This window comes from Lactuca virosa, chromosome 2 (assembly GCF_052849685.1).
Source record: "Lactuca virosa cultivar CGN04683 chromosome 2, Lactuca_virosa_CGN04683_v6, whole genome shotgun sequence".
Taxonomy (NCBI): Eukaryota; Viridiplantae; Streptophyta; class Magnoliopsida; order Asterales; family Asteraceae; genus Lactuca; species Lactuca virosa.
This window is the reverse complement of record NC_136427.1, coordinates 64,091,179-64,108,579: the sequence shown is the minus strand read 5'-3', so window position 1 is coordinate 64,108,579 and position 17,401 is coordinate 64,091,179. Positions and strand designations below refer to the sequence as shown.

Sequence of the window (17,401 nt, the reverse complement as noted above, 5' to 3'; positions counted from 1 at the left end):
TGTATTGTTGATTCGTGTGGAGACTGGATTCGCATCGAGCTTAATTTGACTAATGTCGTGTTTAGTATTCTGGAAACGATTTCGATTTTGACTGGTTCTTGAGTTCGTTGGAAGTCGATTTTTAATGATATTGTTTGAAATCGATTTCGATTTTCGAATGTTCATATGAGGTTGTATTCGAATGTTGATGTGATTGTTCAATTCGCATCAGGAAAGTTAAATTCCTTGGGTCGAATGGAATTGAAAGGAATTAAAATTAACTTTGATTTGGAGTTAGTGGTCGCATAGTCGAAATTTATTGGGGATATTCTTTGATTGTATTTCGAACAGATGAATAGAACTTGTGCGACATTGAGTCAAGTTTAGACTGTGTTACTGATTATTGGGGTCGAAATCAATTTCAAGTCTGAATCCAAAGTATTTCGATTTCGACTGATATGGAGTATTGGGATTGAACGCATTTGATTGGCATCGAATTTGATTTCGATTGGTTCAATTTTGAAGTGAGCCGTTCGAATCGAGGGGAGTCTATTTCATTATGTATGATTGGAGTTGAGTTCGAATACGCCTGATGTTACTTGTTCGCATACTGAAAGCGTATTTTGGAGTCGAAATTGAAATTAAGTCAATATTGAGAAATCGATTTCAACTGGTGTGATTAAATGTTAAATCGAGTAACTTGGGACATGTTTGGTGGTAGTTTTTAAGTCGATTTCGAAAACAATTGGGTTAATGGTCGGACATGTTTGAGTTGGAATCGACATTGAAAATGGATGTATGATTGTTTAAGTCAAACTGTTCGACATGTGATGGTTTCTTGGGATCGTTCACATCGAAACCTTTGGAATGGAATTTGGGTTGGATTAGTTCGATGTGTGCCTGGCTATTTCGATATGTGAAAGTCAAAGAAGTTGTTCGACCTGTGGATGGTAATGTCGATTTGGGATGAATTTCGTGATTCGAGTTCGACCTGTGTATACCAATGCAAATGTATGTTGCTAATCTGGTATTTCACATAGGATCGATTTCTTTTGAAGTCAAACACCATTTTGACATGTGCTTTAAAAAAATAATTCGACGTGTGGATTGGGATTTCGATGTGTGACGTTGATCACCATTCGCATCCAGAAAGCGAATTTGGGAAGAAAAGGAAAAAGTTCATTTCGAGTCCTTTATCTTTCAGTGAATTGGCACGATCTACCCACTTTCGCAATGGGAGTAAAGTTTTGTGAAGAATGACGAATTTTTTATTCGTATCCCTAAAGTTTCAACAAATTGGCAAATTTTACCCAGTTTCAACATTGGGGTAGAATTCTGTGAAACGGGAAGAATTTTCGAATCTGGTCCCTTAAGCTTATGCGAATTGTCACTTTATGCCCAGTTTTGCATTTGGGGTAAACTTTTACATTTGAGGTTGTTTTGGCGCAACGGGTCCTTGCAGAATTACAAAGTTGACAGTTATTACCCAGTTTCCAAAATGCTTGCAACTCTCACCCAAAAGTCAAAAAATTTCACAAAATTTGGAAAATTTTCTTGGCATTTCGTGATTGTTTTTCGTGCAAGATTTTCACTATTTCATTTTTGTCACACATCGAGGGGGAGATTCGTCAAATTTATTCCTCGAACGCTTATCATCCTTTGTGGGTTTTATAATCACTTGTTGATTATAAAAAGGGGGAATGTAGAAATGGGTATGCGAAGCTTCTCGGGTATTCATTTGCGGATTTGAAGACCGGTGTTACTTCGCGGGGGAGTTGTTCTTGATCGAGCGAGCTCGTTTGGAAATTGAAGTCGGGACATCCAATCCAAACTTTGAGGGAGAGAATGTTAGGGTGCAAAGTTCTCCTTCGATGTGGCTTACCCTCTTGTATGTGTAATGGGTTATGTCTTTCCTGTAAATAGGAAATGAGAGACTCCGATTTATGTAAGAACTTGTAATACCCATTTTGAGAGTTATTTTAGTGAGAGAATATTCAATACCCACTTGTACTCTTACTATTCTAATGGAGCTTACACATGTTTATTTACTCATTGTGTTCGTGATGTTTGTATGATTCAGTAGATTTTTACAATTCCGTACATGTCATCATAATCTGGGTCACTACAATTTTTGAATAAAAACCCAACAATTGGTATGAGAGTCATCCTTGCAAATTTGGTTAGATTTAATGATTTTTGGAAATCTTAATATTTGGAAAATATGGATAACTTGTTTTTGTAAGAAAATGAATGCATACATATTTTCTATGACAACTTTATAATTGTTATTTTTTATTTGAAAAAGGTTTCATGCATATTTTTTCATTTAAAGTTGTGTTACAAAGACAAATGTTGTTTTATATGTATGTTGATAAGTATGATGTACAGAAATTAACCAAGGACCAATGTGTTTTGTTTTTTTTTTTTATACAAATGACTGTATAATTTATTTATTCATATGGTATGTAATAAATTAAATAGATTAGTTTTATTGGTTTACTTTTGTAAGTAATAGGTTAGTGTTTAGATAAAATTTATTTTTAATATATATATATATATATATATATATATATATATATATATATATATATATATATATAATGGTGATTTTTGTAACTTATACAAACTTCAAATATATAAGTAATAAAATAAAGTTTTATTAAAAATATAAAATGCTCAAATGCACTCAAACTCAAACTTAATACTGGTAATTAAATTTAAAATTGAATCGTGTTCAACAATATAAAAACTAGTTTTTTATATAGAATCTTTAAAAGTTATTTTCTTTTGAAAATTAGTACCATGTGTGACCATTGGGAAACTTCTGTCAATAACCGTCATTAGAGATTAGCACAAACAAATGATGATAATAGAAATTTCATATTTTAGAAAAAATATGATCTGTTAGATAATAATAATAATAATAATAATAATAATAATAATAATAATAATAATAGGGTCAAAAATTAGTGACCAAAAAGTTATATAACTTTAATAATGGTTAGTGTATTTAGAAAGTAGACAACAAAGTGATCCCAATGATATAAGCATTGTAAAAATCTGACTTGGATTGAAGGAGTTATGATTTTATAAAAGATAGAAATCAACCGCGTTAATAAACTATTAACTGGTAAAAGGAAATCGGTTGAGTTTTGTCTAACGTCATTAAAATAAAAATCGTAGTAATCTAGGAAATGAGAATTTTAAAAAGAAAAAGGTCAAAAACGGAGTTCGTATGAAGCAGATACGATTTTTAGAAAAATATAAAATACTTAGGCCTGGCAATCGTGTCGTGTTCGGGTTGGCGTGTCGCGGGTTGGCGGGTTGGCGTGTCAAAATATGCCAACCCAAACACGACCCATTTAAATATACAGGTCACGGGTTGGCGTGTCACGGGTTGGCGGGTTTGGAACATAAACCCATATATGACCCACGAACCCATTTATTTATACGGGTTCACAGGTTGGCGGGTTCGTGAGTTAGATTTGGGTTCGTGGGTCAGATCCCATAAATAAAATTAACAATTAAACATGAATAAATTCTTGATGGTTGATGCAAACATATTTGAATTTTAAACACTTAACTACTTAAGTCTTAAAGTCTTAAACATCCAAATGAAAATTAAAAACATTCACTTAATTCTCCAACACCATTTTCTTCTTTATGATGAACTTCAACCTTCAAGTAGAAACAATAACCAAGGTTAAAACACACACAAGTAAATTATAAAAATGAATAGTTGTCATTAAAAATAACTTACCAAACGTCGACTTAAAGTTTATTAGAACTCGTGACCTCGGTTTTGTCTTCGGCAATGTTCATATCCATGACGTTTTGAGTTAGTTTATCGACATCAACATGAGTGTCAACTGGATAAGAAAGATAAAAAAAATCAATACAAAATAATAGTTGATATAAGTAAACAATAAATTATAAATACTACCTTTTTCTCCAAACAACCAATCCCTACTACAAATTACAGCTTCAACAATGTCAGGCTTCATGGAACTTCGATATTCATTCAAAACTCTTCCACCGAGACTAAAAGCTGATTCAGATGCTACTGTTGAAACGGGAACACAAAGTATATCCATAGCTAATTTAGCTAATTCTGGATACCTATACTGTTGGGATTGCCAAAACTCAAGTATGTTAATGGAAGAAGTTCTTTTAGTTCTTGGCTCAAGAAGATATACTTGCAATTGACTTTTTTTGTTCGAATCCATATCATCATTATCGTATTCGTCAAACTCCTATTATATTAAATAAAATATGAAATAATTAGAATATATTTATAACAAAAATATATAAAGCAAATGTAATGAAAAAAGACTTACCTCAAGAATACTATGATTAGAGCCTCCTCCAACATTTCCAACACTAGCTTGTCGAGAATTAAAGTCGCCACTACCACTACCACCTCCAACATTTCCAATACTACTTTCTTGAGAAGCTTGCATGTATTCATCAAAAAGTGCAAAAAGTGCCTCCTCAACCTTCTTCAATTGTGATGAACCTTCACCATACAACTTTTTATAGCTAAACTCAACAAAAGAGAACTTATATCGCGGATCAAACACCACAGCTATAGCTAACAGAAGATTGAAATCAGCCCAATATTTGCTAAATTTACTCCACATTTGAGTAGCTATTTTTTTCATATACTCATCAGGACTGTCTTTCGTTTCAACCAACTTCAGATGTATTCCAAATATTTGAGGGAAATACAAATTTGAAGTAGGATAAAGAGATCCTGAAAACTGAAGAGTTGCATCATGAAACACTTTAAGAAAACTACACATTTTCTCAACTCTATCCCATTCATCAGAGGATGGGCACGTTTGAAAGTTCGAATCACTCAAGCTCAAATGAGAAAAGGCAAGATGATAATAAAGTGCACAAGAAAGCATCTTATAAGTGGAATTCCATCTAGTAGGAACATCTTGAACCAAAGCCTTTTTATGGTCAAGAAGATTTTGCGAGCAAATTTGAATAAATCGGTCTTTTCTTAGTGTAGATCCCTTGATATACTTCACACAATCTCTAACTTTCTCCACCGCAACATCAATTTGTTTCAAACCATCTTGTACAATCAGATTCAAAATATGAGCACAACATCTAAGATGAAATAACCTGCCATCATATACCAAAGAATTCATCAAACGAAACTGATTCTTAAGCAACTCAACACATACATCATTGGATGCTGCATTATCCAAAGTTATAGAAAACAATTTCTTTTCAATTCCCCAACTTTTGATCAATTCACCCAACTTTTCGGCTATAGCTACACCCGTATGTGGAGGAGGAAAGTGGGAAAAGTTTAAAATTCTCTTTTGTAAGACCCAACTGCTATCAACATAGTGGGCAGTCAAACTCAGATAACCATCTGTAACGATTGAAGTCCAAGCATCAGAAGTCAAGCATATTCTACTAGGACATCTAAGCAACTCATCACGGAGTCTTTTTTGTTGAGCAGCATATAATTTTTTGATATCAGACTTTGTTGTGTTCCTACAAACAAGACTCGCTTCTGGTTCCAAGTATTTGCAAAAATTTCTAACTCCTTCATACTCAACAAAAGAGAATGGCAAGTCATGTCTAACCATAGCATGAGTCACCATTTCTCGGAACGTTTCTTGACTAAACTTTGAATTTCTTGTAGCCATAACACCATTGTTCGAAGAAATCATATATTGACCGATATCTCTTGTATTTGAGTTATTACATGCATCTCGATGACGGCGTAGATTCCCTGTTCCATGTTTGCTTTCTGCCTGATATTTTGTCCCACATTTTTTGCACTTACAATATAAGGGCTCATTTGGTTTTTGTGGGAGCATTTCAAAACTTCTCCAAACATCTGAAGTTTTTTTCCTTTTTTTCCTTTGCTTTGTAGAAGTACTCTCAACACCTTGTGATACACTTTCCGGCCCAATTTCTTCAACCGAATCATCACTTCCATCATTAACATCCAAAGGATTGGTGTTATTAGTATCTGCCATAACTCTCCTACAATGAAAAACAGGAGGAACATCAAGTATAGAAACAAATGCACAGATACACTTCAGATACACATACACAGATACACTTCACATACACAGATACACTGTTCACACTTTACATATACAGATACACAGATAACACACATAACACAGTCACAAACACTTAACCTGTAGATGTAGGATAGACCTGAAGAGAAGATACAGTAAAATTTATAAAACATATACTGATATAGAATTTCATGTTCAGAATTTATGGGCTGTTATCACTTTCAGATGAAAAACCAACATTACACATCAATTTCGTGTTCAAAATTTGGGTTTTCTTAGTTACGTAATTGTGTTATGTTATCAGCCTATCATCATCGACAGTGCATCTTGTAATCGGAAAACTGAGACAAAAGAACAACTTAAGAAACATACCAGAAGATCGATCGTATTGCAGTATTGGTGCGACACTGCGACTCACGTTCTGGGCTTCACCCCTTCAGCCTCCAGGCGTCAATGACTCAATGTCGTTTGTTATTCCGATACTTGATTTTGAATTAAAAGGTCGACTGTGGGAGACCGAGAGAAGATACGCTCAAATGCTCAATGCCTCAATCGCAGAATCGCTCATACAACCATAGCCGATACCGCCATACTCTATTACGCCATTTGATTTAGGGCAAAAATGGGGAAAATAAATTGGTTACAGTCTACAGACTTACTTACGACCGAGACCACAAGTCAAAATATCAATACATTTAAAAATAAAAAAAAATATTTTTTTTATTAAAAATATAAACGGGTTGGCAGGTCTACCCATTTATTTTTTGAGAAACCCATATATGACCCGTTTAATAAACGTGTTGGCGGGTTGGCGGGTTGAAAAACTCAACCCAAACCCGTTTATTTCGTGTCGTGTCGCGGATCATGTCGCGTGTCGTGTCGAGAATTGCCGGCCCTATAAAATACGGGTTAAAAATAAAAGTTAAAATTTGGCAACGCAACCTGAAGGAAAGTTGTAGTACTAGTAGAGAGCTACACAAATATATAAACATGGTAAGAAACAAGATTCATATAAGGAATATATGAATTTTTATAATAGATTTAGAGGTGCACACCAAGCGCGTGCCATACTCGACGCGCATGTCTGACACACATAATCGTCGTGATTAGAGAGACGTGGACCATCAGAAGTGTGACACGTGGAAAACTTTGGATGGAGCCATGAGTAGAGTGCACGTCACGCGTGAAGTGCGTTGTGCGCACAAGCACTATAAATAGAGGCGCTCACTTTCTGATTTCATCACACCAAAAATACTTTCTCTCTATCCCACAAGCTATTTTGGAAGTCCTCCCAATGGCGTGAAGCTTCGGATGAAATTACTTGCTTATCAAATTGATTTATCAAAATATATTTATATCTATAAATATCAATGGTTTTATAAAGCTTGAAACCTTAGGACAACGTAACCATAGATACTATACCTAGTTGTAAGCTATGATATTGTGCCTAAGAGTTAGGATGCCCGATAGTCTAGGAAGAGATATTACCCATATGTTATAATGGCCAATTTCCTTGGATAACATACTACTTAGAAGTAATGTTGGTCAAACACAGGGATATGCACTGTACCTAATCATTACTTTGTAAAAATATCCAATTATCAAATTAACCATAACTAGGGTATATATGTATGTCAAATTATATATATATATATATATATATATATATATATATATATATATATATATATATATATATATATATATACCTAATCATTACTATCTTTTAGGATATCTAACGATCCTAACGTATTATCTCTAGGATATTTTACGATCGTATCTTTAGTATCTTTTAGGATATATTGATTAATCCTAATTTACTATATTTGTAGGATATCTAACGATCATAACGTATTTTATCTACCATTCTAAAGCGTCCCTAATGGTAGTCATACCCTAAGGTGATCTAATATGTTACCATGAGCCCCCATATTGGACGTTGTTGGACTAAAAGTGTGCCCCGACACGAAGCTTCATCAGAAGTTGAAGAGTGAATAATATGAAAGTTATCCTGCCAGGATTGTAGCTAGCAATCACAGGTGGAGTTATCAAACCCGATATAGATCTATACATATCTTTCTAGCTCTCGCAAGATTAACGATTATATGTATCTGGGGAATCTCGAATTTAATTAAGGCCTTTAGATGATTAACAACTCACTAAAGCATTGATCAGATATTTATCTTTTATATTTTATCTTTTATCTAAATCCTTCCTTGGGATTTCCTATAATTATCGCAATATAAGTATCTTATCTTATATTTGATAGTTATAATCTTCTATCTTAATCCTACTTAGGGATTTCCTATAACTATCACAATATAAATCTTTATCTTATAATCTCTAATTATAATATTTGATCTCATAATTATTTTGTATATATAAGTATTCATATATATACCCTAATTATGGTTATTTGGAAACATGATATTTGCGCAAAGTAACAACTAAGTACATTGCATATCCCTAAATTTCACCAACATAACTTCTAGGTACTATCTTATCCTAAGGAATTGGCAATCATTACATCTAGGTATTATTTCCTCCTCGACTATCGGGCATCATATCTCTTAGGTATAATATCATAGCTTAACATTAGGCATAGTATCTACAACCATATTATCCAAAGGCCTTAAGCTTTACAAAATGATTTGATATTTATAACGATAAATATATTAAGATAAAACCATTTGATATGCATGTATCCACCCTTCCCCATAAAACATTTAAAATAGTGAAAATACGGGTCGTGCACTCACTCTAGTCGTGCGAAACCTTTGTTGTATTCATGAATCGGGCTCGGGACTCCGGGGATCGCTCCAAATAGCAGCTACTTAGAGACTTAGAGAGAGAGAGAAAGAGAAAGAGAGAGAGAGAGAGACAGAGAGAGAGAGAGATATACGTTAAGAGGTGTGAGAAACTGGAATGGCACAACCCTTTATTTATAGTCGAATTTTGGAGGTGTGTGTCGGGAAAATATTTGCGCACGTCGTGTGTGATAATCATGACTCCATCAAGATACTGCCACGTGTCACTCCCCTGCTCGTCCACGTCTCTTGCAATGTACTCGAATCTGGTGTCATGTGTGGCGTACGGAGACGTGTGCCTGGCGTACACGAAAGATTTTTGCAAAAATCATAACTCCTTCGTGCGTCCTCCGATCTAACCCTTCTCTATGTTTATGTGATGATCTCAATGGGTACTACAACTCTCCTTTATGTTGTTTTGGCTAGTTATGACTTTCATTTTCGTGCCTAACAGGGTTAAAAAGTAAATGATTTAATAAAAATCATATCTCTCTTGTACGGACTCCATTTTCGGCAAACTTCTTCCTAAAGTTTATATCTCGATGACTACTACAAAACTCCTTTTTGCACTTTTAGTCAAAACTAAACCAATCTCTAAGTACCGTTTTGACGTAATTAATTTTAATTAGGCGGTTGGTTTCTATTTTTATAAAATCCATAATTATTTCCTTTGGAGTCAGATTTTTACAAATATTAAATCCTTGAGATCATGTTAATGAGTACTATCCAAGTACGTTAACCACCTTAGAAAGCATTACAACTTTTCAGACGCTAATGTTTGATTCTAATGGATGTATTAAACTAATAAATGTAATAGCACACTTGATTCTTATTATCTCAAAAATAAAATATTATAATACTAAGCTATTACATCTATTTTCCTACTCTTTCTTAATGGTGATCAATGATGGAAACTTCTCGGTTTTCACAAATAGCATGTCGTGATAAGAGAGAAAACAACAATAAAAGAAAAGACACATAAGAAAGAAGTAAAGTCCTTATTTAAGGAGACAAGTTGCTAGGAAAGCAACAATAATAAAAAATCTCCATATAAGTTTCTAGGAAAGCAACAGTAATAAGAAATCTCCATATAATTTGCTAGGAAAGCAACAGTAATAAGAAATCTCCATATAAGTTGCTAGGAAAGAAACAATAATAAGAAATCTGCATATAAGTTGCTAGGAAAGCAAAAATAATAAGAAATCTCCATGTAATTTTCAAGGAAAGCAACAATATCATGCCGGGATAAGAGAGAAAAAAATAATAAAAGAAAAGATACATAGGATAGAAGTAAATTCCTTATTTAAGGAGACAAGTTGTTAGGAGAGTAACTATAATACCCTACAAATGGGTAAAGTAGTGCTATGCCAGTAAATGAAGGACAGAATGAAAATTTCATTAGGATCAACTAGTAACCTTCTTGCTATCATTCAACGTCATGTCTAAGATGCATTAGGGAATCTCAAAGCTAGTAAGGATGTGGGAAGCAATAAGGAAGGTAGTCAAATGACGAGACAGATGAGTAGATAGTTTGATCCACAAGACAAAAGAGATAGAGAGCAAGTGTGTTGGTGAACATTGAGGTAAGTTTGCAGCATGTACGTTTATGGGAAAAGCTCTCCTCTGGTGAAGTATCTAGGTCAAGGCATTAGGCATAGAAGAAGCCTATTAAACCCTCTGTGAAGAGTTAAAGAAGTAGATGATAAAGGATTTCTATCCTGGAAGAGGTGTGGCATGGGCAGAGCAAGAATTCAGTCATCTTAGCACCAAGGAATCATGCTTGGCTTTCTATATGGTACACTTTGAGTACCTAGTCACCATATGCCCTAAGTTGGTCAACTAGGAGATCTAGAAGATCAATGCATATCTCCAAGGGTTAGCTCCCCATACCAGGATCGAGGTGCAATCAAAACAGCCCAATACCTATGAGGAAGCTAAATATTTAGCCTTCAGTCTCAAGGAACCTATGCCCCAGAACTCAAGAAGGACTAAGAAGAAATCCAAAGATCTTAAGAATAAGTGGCGAGGAACCACCAAGGGAAAATCTATTCAAACCTTGTGGAAGGAAAAAGAGGAAAGGAAGCCTCGTGAAAGATCACCCACTCCACGAAGGGTATACTTGGGAAGACTCCCCTTGTATAATAATTGCGGAGTTCATCATCTGGGAAAATGTGAGCAGTTTAGGTGTAACAACTATGGAGGAGCAAGGCACATCACAAATATTTTCAAGAATCAACTAGACCAGTAGAAGGAAATACTGGGTGTTAAAATAAAGAGATTTAGGATAAATGACTCATAGGAATGATTATGTAATGTTTAACAAGGGAATTGGAAACCCTTGAAGTTGTATTCATCATTATTATATATAAAGATCTATTTTGGGTACAAATAGTGATAGGCAAATAAACATATAAATCCTTCCAGAAATCCACACCAATATTAAGATAAAACATTTAGGTTTCCTATTAGTTTAAAAAAAGGTGAAATCAAATAGGATTTAAAAAGACAAAGGTTAGACTAATGATAAAGTTGAAGCATTAGATGTAGGAAACTAAAAAGAAAAGGGCCAGTTCCTGATTAAGAAACCGTTCTCCCCTAATAAGATTACCATAAGGTCCAAATTTCGAGACGAAATTCCTAAAACAGGGGGAAAGTGTGACAATTGCCAAATTTCCGCCACCGGCCATCATTAGAGATTACCACCAACAAATAATAATAATAGAACTTTTCATATTTCAGGAAAAATATGATCAGTTAGATAATAATAATATAGTCAAAAATGAGTGACCAAAAAGTTATATCACTTTTAATAATGGTTAGTGAATTTGGAAAGTAGAAAAAAACGTGATCCCAAAGGTATAAGCATTCTAAAAATCTGACTCTGACTGGAGGAGTTATGATTCTATAAATGATAAAAATCAACTGCGTTAACAACACTATTAACGTCAAAATGGTATAAAGAAATCGGTTGAGTTTTGGCTAATGTCATTAAAAGGAAAATCATAGTAATCCGAGAGATAAGGACTTTAAAAAGAAAAAGGTCAAAAACAGAGTTCGTATGAAGGAGATATGAGTTTTACAAAAACATAAAGTATGAGTTAAAAATAGAAGTTATAATTTCGCAATTCAGCCTTAAGGAAAGTTGCAATACTAGTAGAGAGCTACACAAATATATAAAGATGGTAAGAAAAAAGATTTGTATAAGGAAGATATGAATTTTTATAAAAGATTTAGAGGTGCACACCAAGTGCATGCCATGATCGACGCGCACGTTTGACACCTAGATTTTTTGAGATTAAAGAGACGTCGACCATCAGAAGTGTGACACGTGGAAAACTCTAGATGGAACCACGAGTTGAGTGCACATCGCGCGTGAAGTGTTCCACGCGCACAAGCACTATAAATAGAGGTGCTCACTTTCTGATTTCTTCACACCCAAAAATATTTCTCTCTATCCCTCAAGCTATTTCGGAAGTCCACCTAATGACGCGAAGCTTCGGATTCAATAGCATGGATGCCTCAGATTATGACCCCATTTTACTGTTTTAAAGGTTTTACGGGAGGAATACACGCTTATCAAACTTCTTTATCAAAATATATTTATATCTATAAATATCAATCGTTTTATAAAGCTTGAAACCTTAGGATAATGTAGCTATAGATACTATACCTAGTTGAAAGCTATGATATTTTGCCTAAGAGTTATGATGCCTGATAATCTAGGAAGAGATATTACCTACATGTTATAATGTCAAATTTCCTAGGACAACATAGTACCGAGAAGTAATGCTAGTCAAACATAGGGATATGTATTGTACCTAATTGTTAATCTACTCCAATATCCAGTTATCAAATTAATAATAAATAGGGTATATATGTATGACAAGTAATATATATATATATATATATATATATATATATATATATATATATATATATATATATATTATGAGATCTAAAAGATATAATTATCAAATATAAAATTCAAGAGGTTTATAGTGTAATAGTTATAGGTAATCACCAACAGATAAACATAAAAGATAAAATACCTAAGGTTAATGGGTTAGTGAACTATTAATATTTATCCTTATTTTGATTAAATTCGGCTACCCCGAACCTGCAATTGTTAATCTTGCAAGAGCTAGAAAGATATGTATAGATCTATATAGGCATTGAAACCGCCACCTATGGTTGTTAGCTACAATCACGACATGATAACTTTCTTATTAATCACTATTTGACATCCAATTAACCATCATGGTGGGGAATCACTAGTCAAACAGCGTCGATTATGGAGGCTTATGTTAGTACATTACAACCACCTTAGAGATCCAACTTCCAAGAGGGACACCTTAAAGTGGTAGTTAAAACACGTTAGGATTAATAAAATATCCTAAAATATAATAAGATAGAATCGTTAAATATCCTACAAAGGTAGTAAATTAGGATTAATAAAAAACCCTAAAAGATAATAAGATATGATCGTTAAATATCCTTCAAAGACAGTAAATTAGGATTGATAAGTATCCTAAAAACATAGTAAATTAGGATTGATAAAGCAGCCTAAAAAGATAGTAAGTTCGAATTATAAAATATCCTAAAAGATAATAAGATAGGATTGTTAAATATCCTACAAAGATAGTAAATTAGGATAGATAAGTATCCTAAAAAGATAGTAAAATAGGATTGATAAAGCATCCTAAAACGATAGTAAGTTAGGATTTTCAAAGCATCCTATAGAGATAAAAAGATAGGATTAGCAGAATGTCTTAAATTGATTATAAGACAAGAGGTAATATAATAGAGCATAGGAAACCAGAAATTTAAAAATCACAAAATTTTCTAGAAAGTTTTCAAAAAGATTTTATTATAGGTTTATCTCAAAACCTGTGAACTCACCAATATCAAGTTAAAGTTTCCAAAAATCACATGTGCTCCTAGGATAAAGTAAGGATCAAGGAAAGGAAGGACTATTTGCTCGAAGATAGATATGCTTTTTTTATTAGATACTCATGGTGTGTGCTATGTGATTGGATAATCTATGTACCGTCACCACTCGGCATTTCCGCTAGCGGTCGGGGAAGGTGTACCACGATGGATCATTATATGCATGTAATAACCATGGTATCATATGTTTTAAGACTAGAATTATAAAACATAAAAAAGACCCCTTACAAACCTCAAATCTATACAATCGATTTTGAAGAACACTCGCACATCTCTTGTATGCACTAGTGGGATAAAGGATACATAACCACTTAGTGTTATCTTTTAATGGTCATGGTGTATTCGTGATTTTTATAACCATGTTATAGGCCGATTACACAAGTTTTTCAAATTGGATGATTTGATCGGTAATCTTTTGTGATAAAGGATACCTAAGAAAGAGAATTTTGAGGCATGGATGGGATCAAACATGTCTAATTAAATTTGTTATTAGCGATCCCATAAATCTAGGAATTATATAGTAAGAATGATAATCGATATCTACCGGGTTGGATTCAAATGGATGAGATAAAGGATACCGAACCAGTTATTGTTTTGTAACTTGGATCCTAGAGTTTGATAATTACTGTTTTTCGAAACTAAAATGGTATTAATTCTTAAAAATTTTAATTACTAAAAATACTAAATGAATTTTGTTAAATTTTGTAGATGAGAACCAAATCTAATTTCACCACCATATATCAGTATGATCTTGTAAATCAATGTGAACATTTAATATTCGATGGGTACAATATTATCCAATGGACGTGTATTTTGAAAGACAATCTCCAAAGGGATAACAAGTTATACATTCTTAAAGGAACTATTCCTGAAAAACCTGATATTAAGAACATACCGAATCATAATGTTTGGTGGAAGCATTGCAATGATTCTGATGATCTTTCTAAAGAGATATTGTATTCAGTTATTTCGGATCTCTAGGAGGCACTAGAAAGCTTAGAAGCATTTTATATGTTTCGTCATGTCGAGCAAAAATTCTGAAGATATAGTAATTTTTGGTATAAACCAGCTCATATAAAGGAAGAATGGAAGGCTGAAAAGATTCACCTTGTGTGCTCTATAAGGATATTAGTTCATGGATAGGGCTCCTTTAAGCCCAAGAGATTCAAGAAGCAACACATAGATGGATCATGTTTCTACTGTGGAGAAACTGCACACTTGAAGAGGAACTGCTCCTCCTATTTGAAAAGAAAGTCTGGAAGATACTAGTACTTCAGGTATCTACTAGATAGAACTCATAATTTTCATATAACACTCAAGTACGTGGTACTTAAAGGTCAATCTAATATTTGTAAATGGCTTGCAGATATTTACAAAAGAGTAGCCAACTAAGCACATTCATGTTGGAACTACACTCTCGTAGTTTAGTTTATTTATTATGCTAGGAACTTAATGCATCTGTATTATACAACAATGATTCTTTTGGAACAATGTATGTTTTAATATAGCTTGTCTAAATATACGTCTCAACTAACTTATGAAGGATTGTCTGACAACCCGAAATTTCTAGCTTGTATAAACGTTCAAGTCTATCAAAGTTAGACTCGTGTTGCTATCTTTTAGCATTGTTTAGAGTCTGTTTGAGCATTCTGAGCTTAGTTCATCAAAAGAATCAGTGTTTGGATTTTTCAGTTAAAGTTCCAAACCATCTAGCAAACCGTAAACCTCCTCAAAAGGAATTTACGGTCAGGGTGACCGTAAACTCCCTCATATATATATATATATATATATATATATATATATATATATATATATATATGTATATATATATATATATGCATATATATATATATATATATATATATATATATATATATATATATATTTCATGATCATTTTTGATCATTTCTTCCTTTGCAAGCGTAGAATCTCGAAAACTCTCTCAAGTATCATAGGATCTTCTTGCAAATCCCCAAAAATGTAAGTGTTCCTTTCCCTTTTTGAGTAAATACATCCCTTCTTCTTGATTCACTCTTGAATTCATCCATAAATCTCATCTTTTGAGTCTAGATCTTCAAGATCCTCAAGAACATCAAGAACACTTAAGTGTTTTTAGGCCGAAAACACCCCCATTTGCCTCCAAATCGTAAGTACCATCCTCCTTTACATCTATCTAGTTACAATCCTTCATTTTGGGACATAAGATCATCACTCTTAGCATGAACAAAAAAGTTTACGGTCTATGAATCTTCATAGACCGTAAACCCTTATAAAGGGTGTTCTTATAGCCTTTACCCTTCCTAAGGCTAAGCATGGTCCCTAGAATCTGATGCCTTTGAATGAAGCCCTTGAAAACCATCATTTGTGCAAGATTTGATGAGTTTACGGTTGGATCTCCTTAGACCGTAAACTCCATGACCGTAAGGTCATTAGACCATAAACTCCAAGACCGTAAAGTCATTAGACCATAAACTCCATTACCGTAAGGTCATTAGACCGTAAACCATAGGACCGTGAACACATGGACCGTGAACACTTGTACCGTGAACTCCCTAGGTCATGCCATTTGGACCGTAAACTCTTTAGGGTGGCCAAATACCCTAGTCATGCAATCATATGTGATTGTATCCCTTCAATCTAAGAGTACCTAGTCTATTAGGGTGTTATCCCTTATAATTAGTTGTTTATACACTAATTATATGCTTATATGTATCATTATATGATAAATAGGATCCATGTGTGTGCTCAAGTCTTCACTTGGCACTTAGCATCCTATACCACCCGTTCATCCAAACCGCTCACTACAGGTGAGTTCATACCCCCTTAATCTACCTTTTAAATGATTTTAAATGCTTTTATGGGGGGGGGGGAATACAAGTAGAAAATATATAGTTATATAATCAATCACAAGTGATATATAATTGTGTTTCAAACAAAGGATTTCTTATACTTTAAATGTGTTTCAGACAAAGGATTTCCTATACTTTAACTGTGTTTCAAAATAAAGGATTTCTTATACTTTAACTGTGTTTCAAACAAAGGACTTCTTATACTTTAAATTGTCTTGTCAATCAAACTGTTTTTAAACCGTTTTATAAACTGACATAAAGTCATCAATATTTATTAATTGAACTCTTCAAGTGTTTTACAAAACTTCTTTTTAAACTTATATATCGTCAAAAGCATGTCTATATATGTAGAGTTATATAAGTAATGTTTAAAGGACTTAGGACTGATAACTCACTTTATTTCCTTTTCCTTGTTTGGATGTGGCCTTAGGGTATCGGTTATTTGTCCGAATGTCGTCTATATATTAGTTATATATTATGTATACATATGTAGATATAATAGTCTGTCAATGTATTCAGTACCTCTGAGTAGCAAAGGCATACCTTCATTCATTCAAACTACAGAAATTACTAGTAAACTATAATAGGTATAGTTTAGGAGAATACTATCATATACAAATACTATAATGAGAAACAAAACTTACTAGAAAGAGAAACAGATAGAGAATACAATAACGAGAAACAATACATACTATACACTATGCAATAGAACATACTATGAAGAAAACGAAGGAAACTTACACCATACTATACATAAGAATATACT

The 17,401-nt window shown here is 33.5% G+C and overlaps 1 protein-coding gene across 1 annotated transcript; it reads right to left on the bottom strand.

Moving 5' to 3' along the window:
• Window positions 1-3,600: 3,600 nt before the first annotated feature.
• Window positions 3,601-13,902, bottom strand: LOC145157465 (zinc finger BED domain-containing protein RICESLEEPER 1-like). The gene is made up of 6 exons (XM_079076500.1): window positions 13,887-13,902; window positions 6,153-6,171; window positions 4,317-6,069; window positions 3,923-4,232; window positions 3,775-3,848; window positions 3,601-3,657 (listed from the first exon to the last, which is right to left on the bottom strand). The coding sequence occupies exons 1-6, from the start codon at window positions 13,900-13,902 to the stop codon at window positions 3,601-3,603; spliced, it is 2,229 nt and encodes a 742-aa protein (XP_078932626.1).
• Window positions 13,903-17,401: the final 3,499 nt, after the last annotated feature.

Excerpts from the sequence above, each read along its gene's own strand:
- LOC145157465 (XM_079076500.1), bottom strand. Across the intron at positions 3,849-3,922 it reads TTGGTTGTTTGGAGAAAAAG|TTGACACTCATGTTGATGTC; the intron begins GTAGTATTTATA and ends TTTCTTATCCAG. Across the intron at positions 3,658-3,774 it reads TTGCCGAAGACAAAACCGAG|GTTGAAGTTCATCATAAAGA; the intron begins GTCACGAGTTCT and ends TTCTACTTGAAG.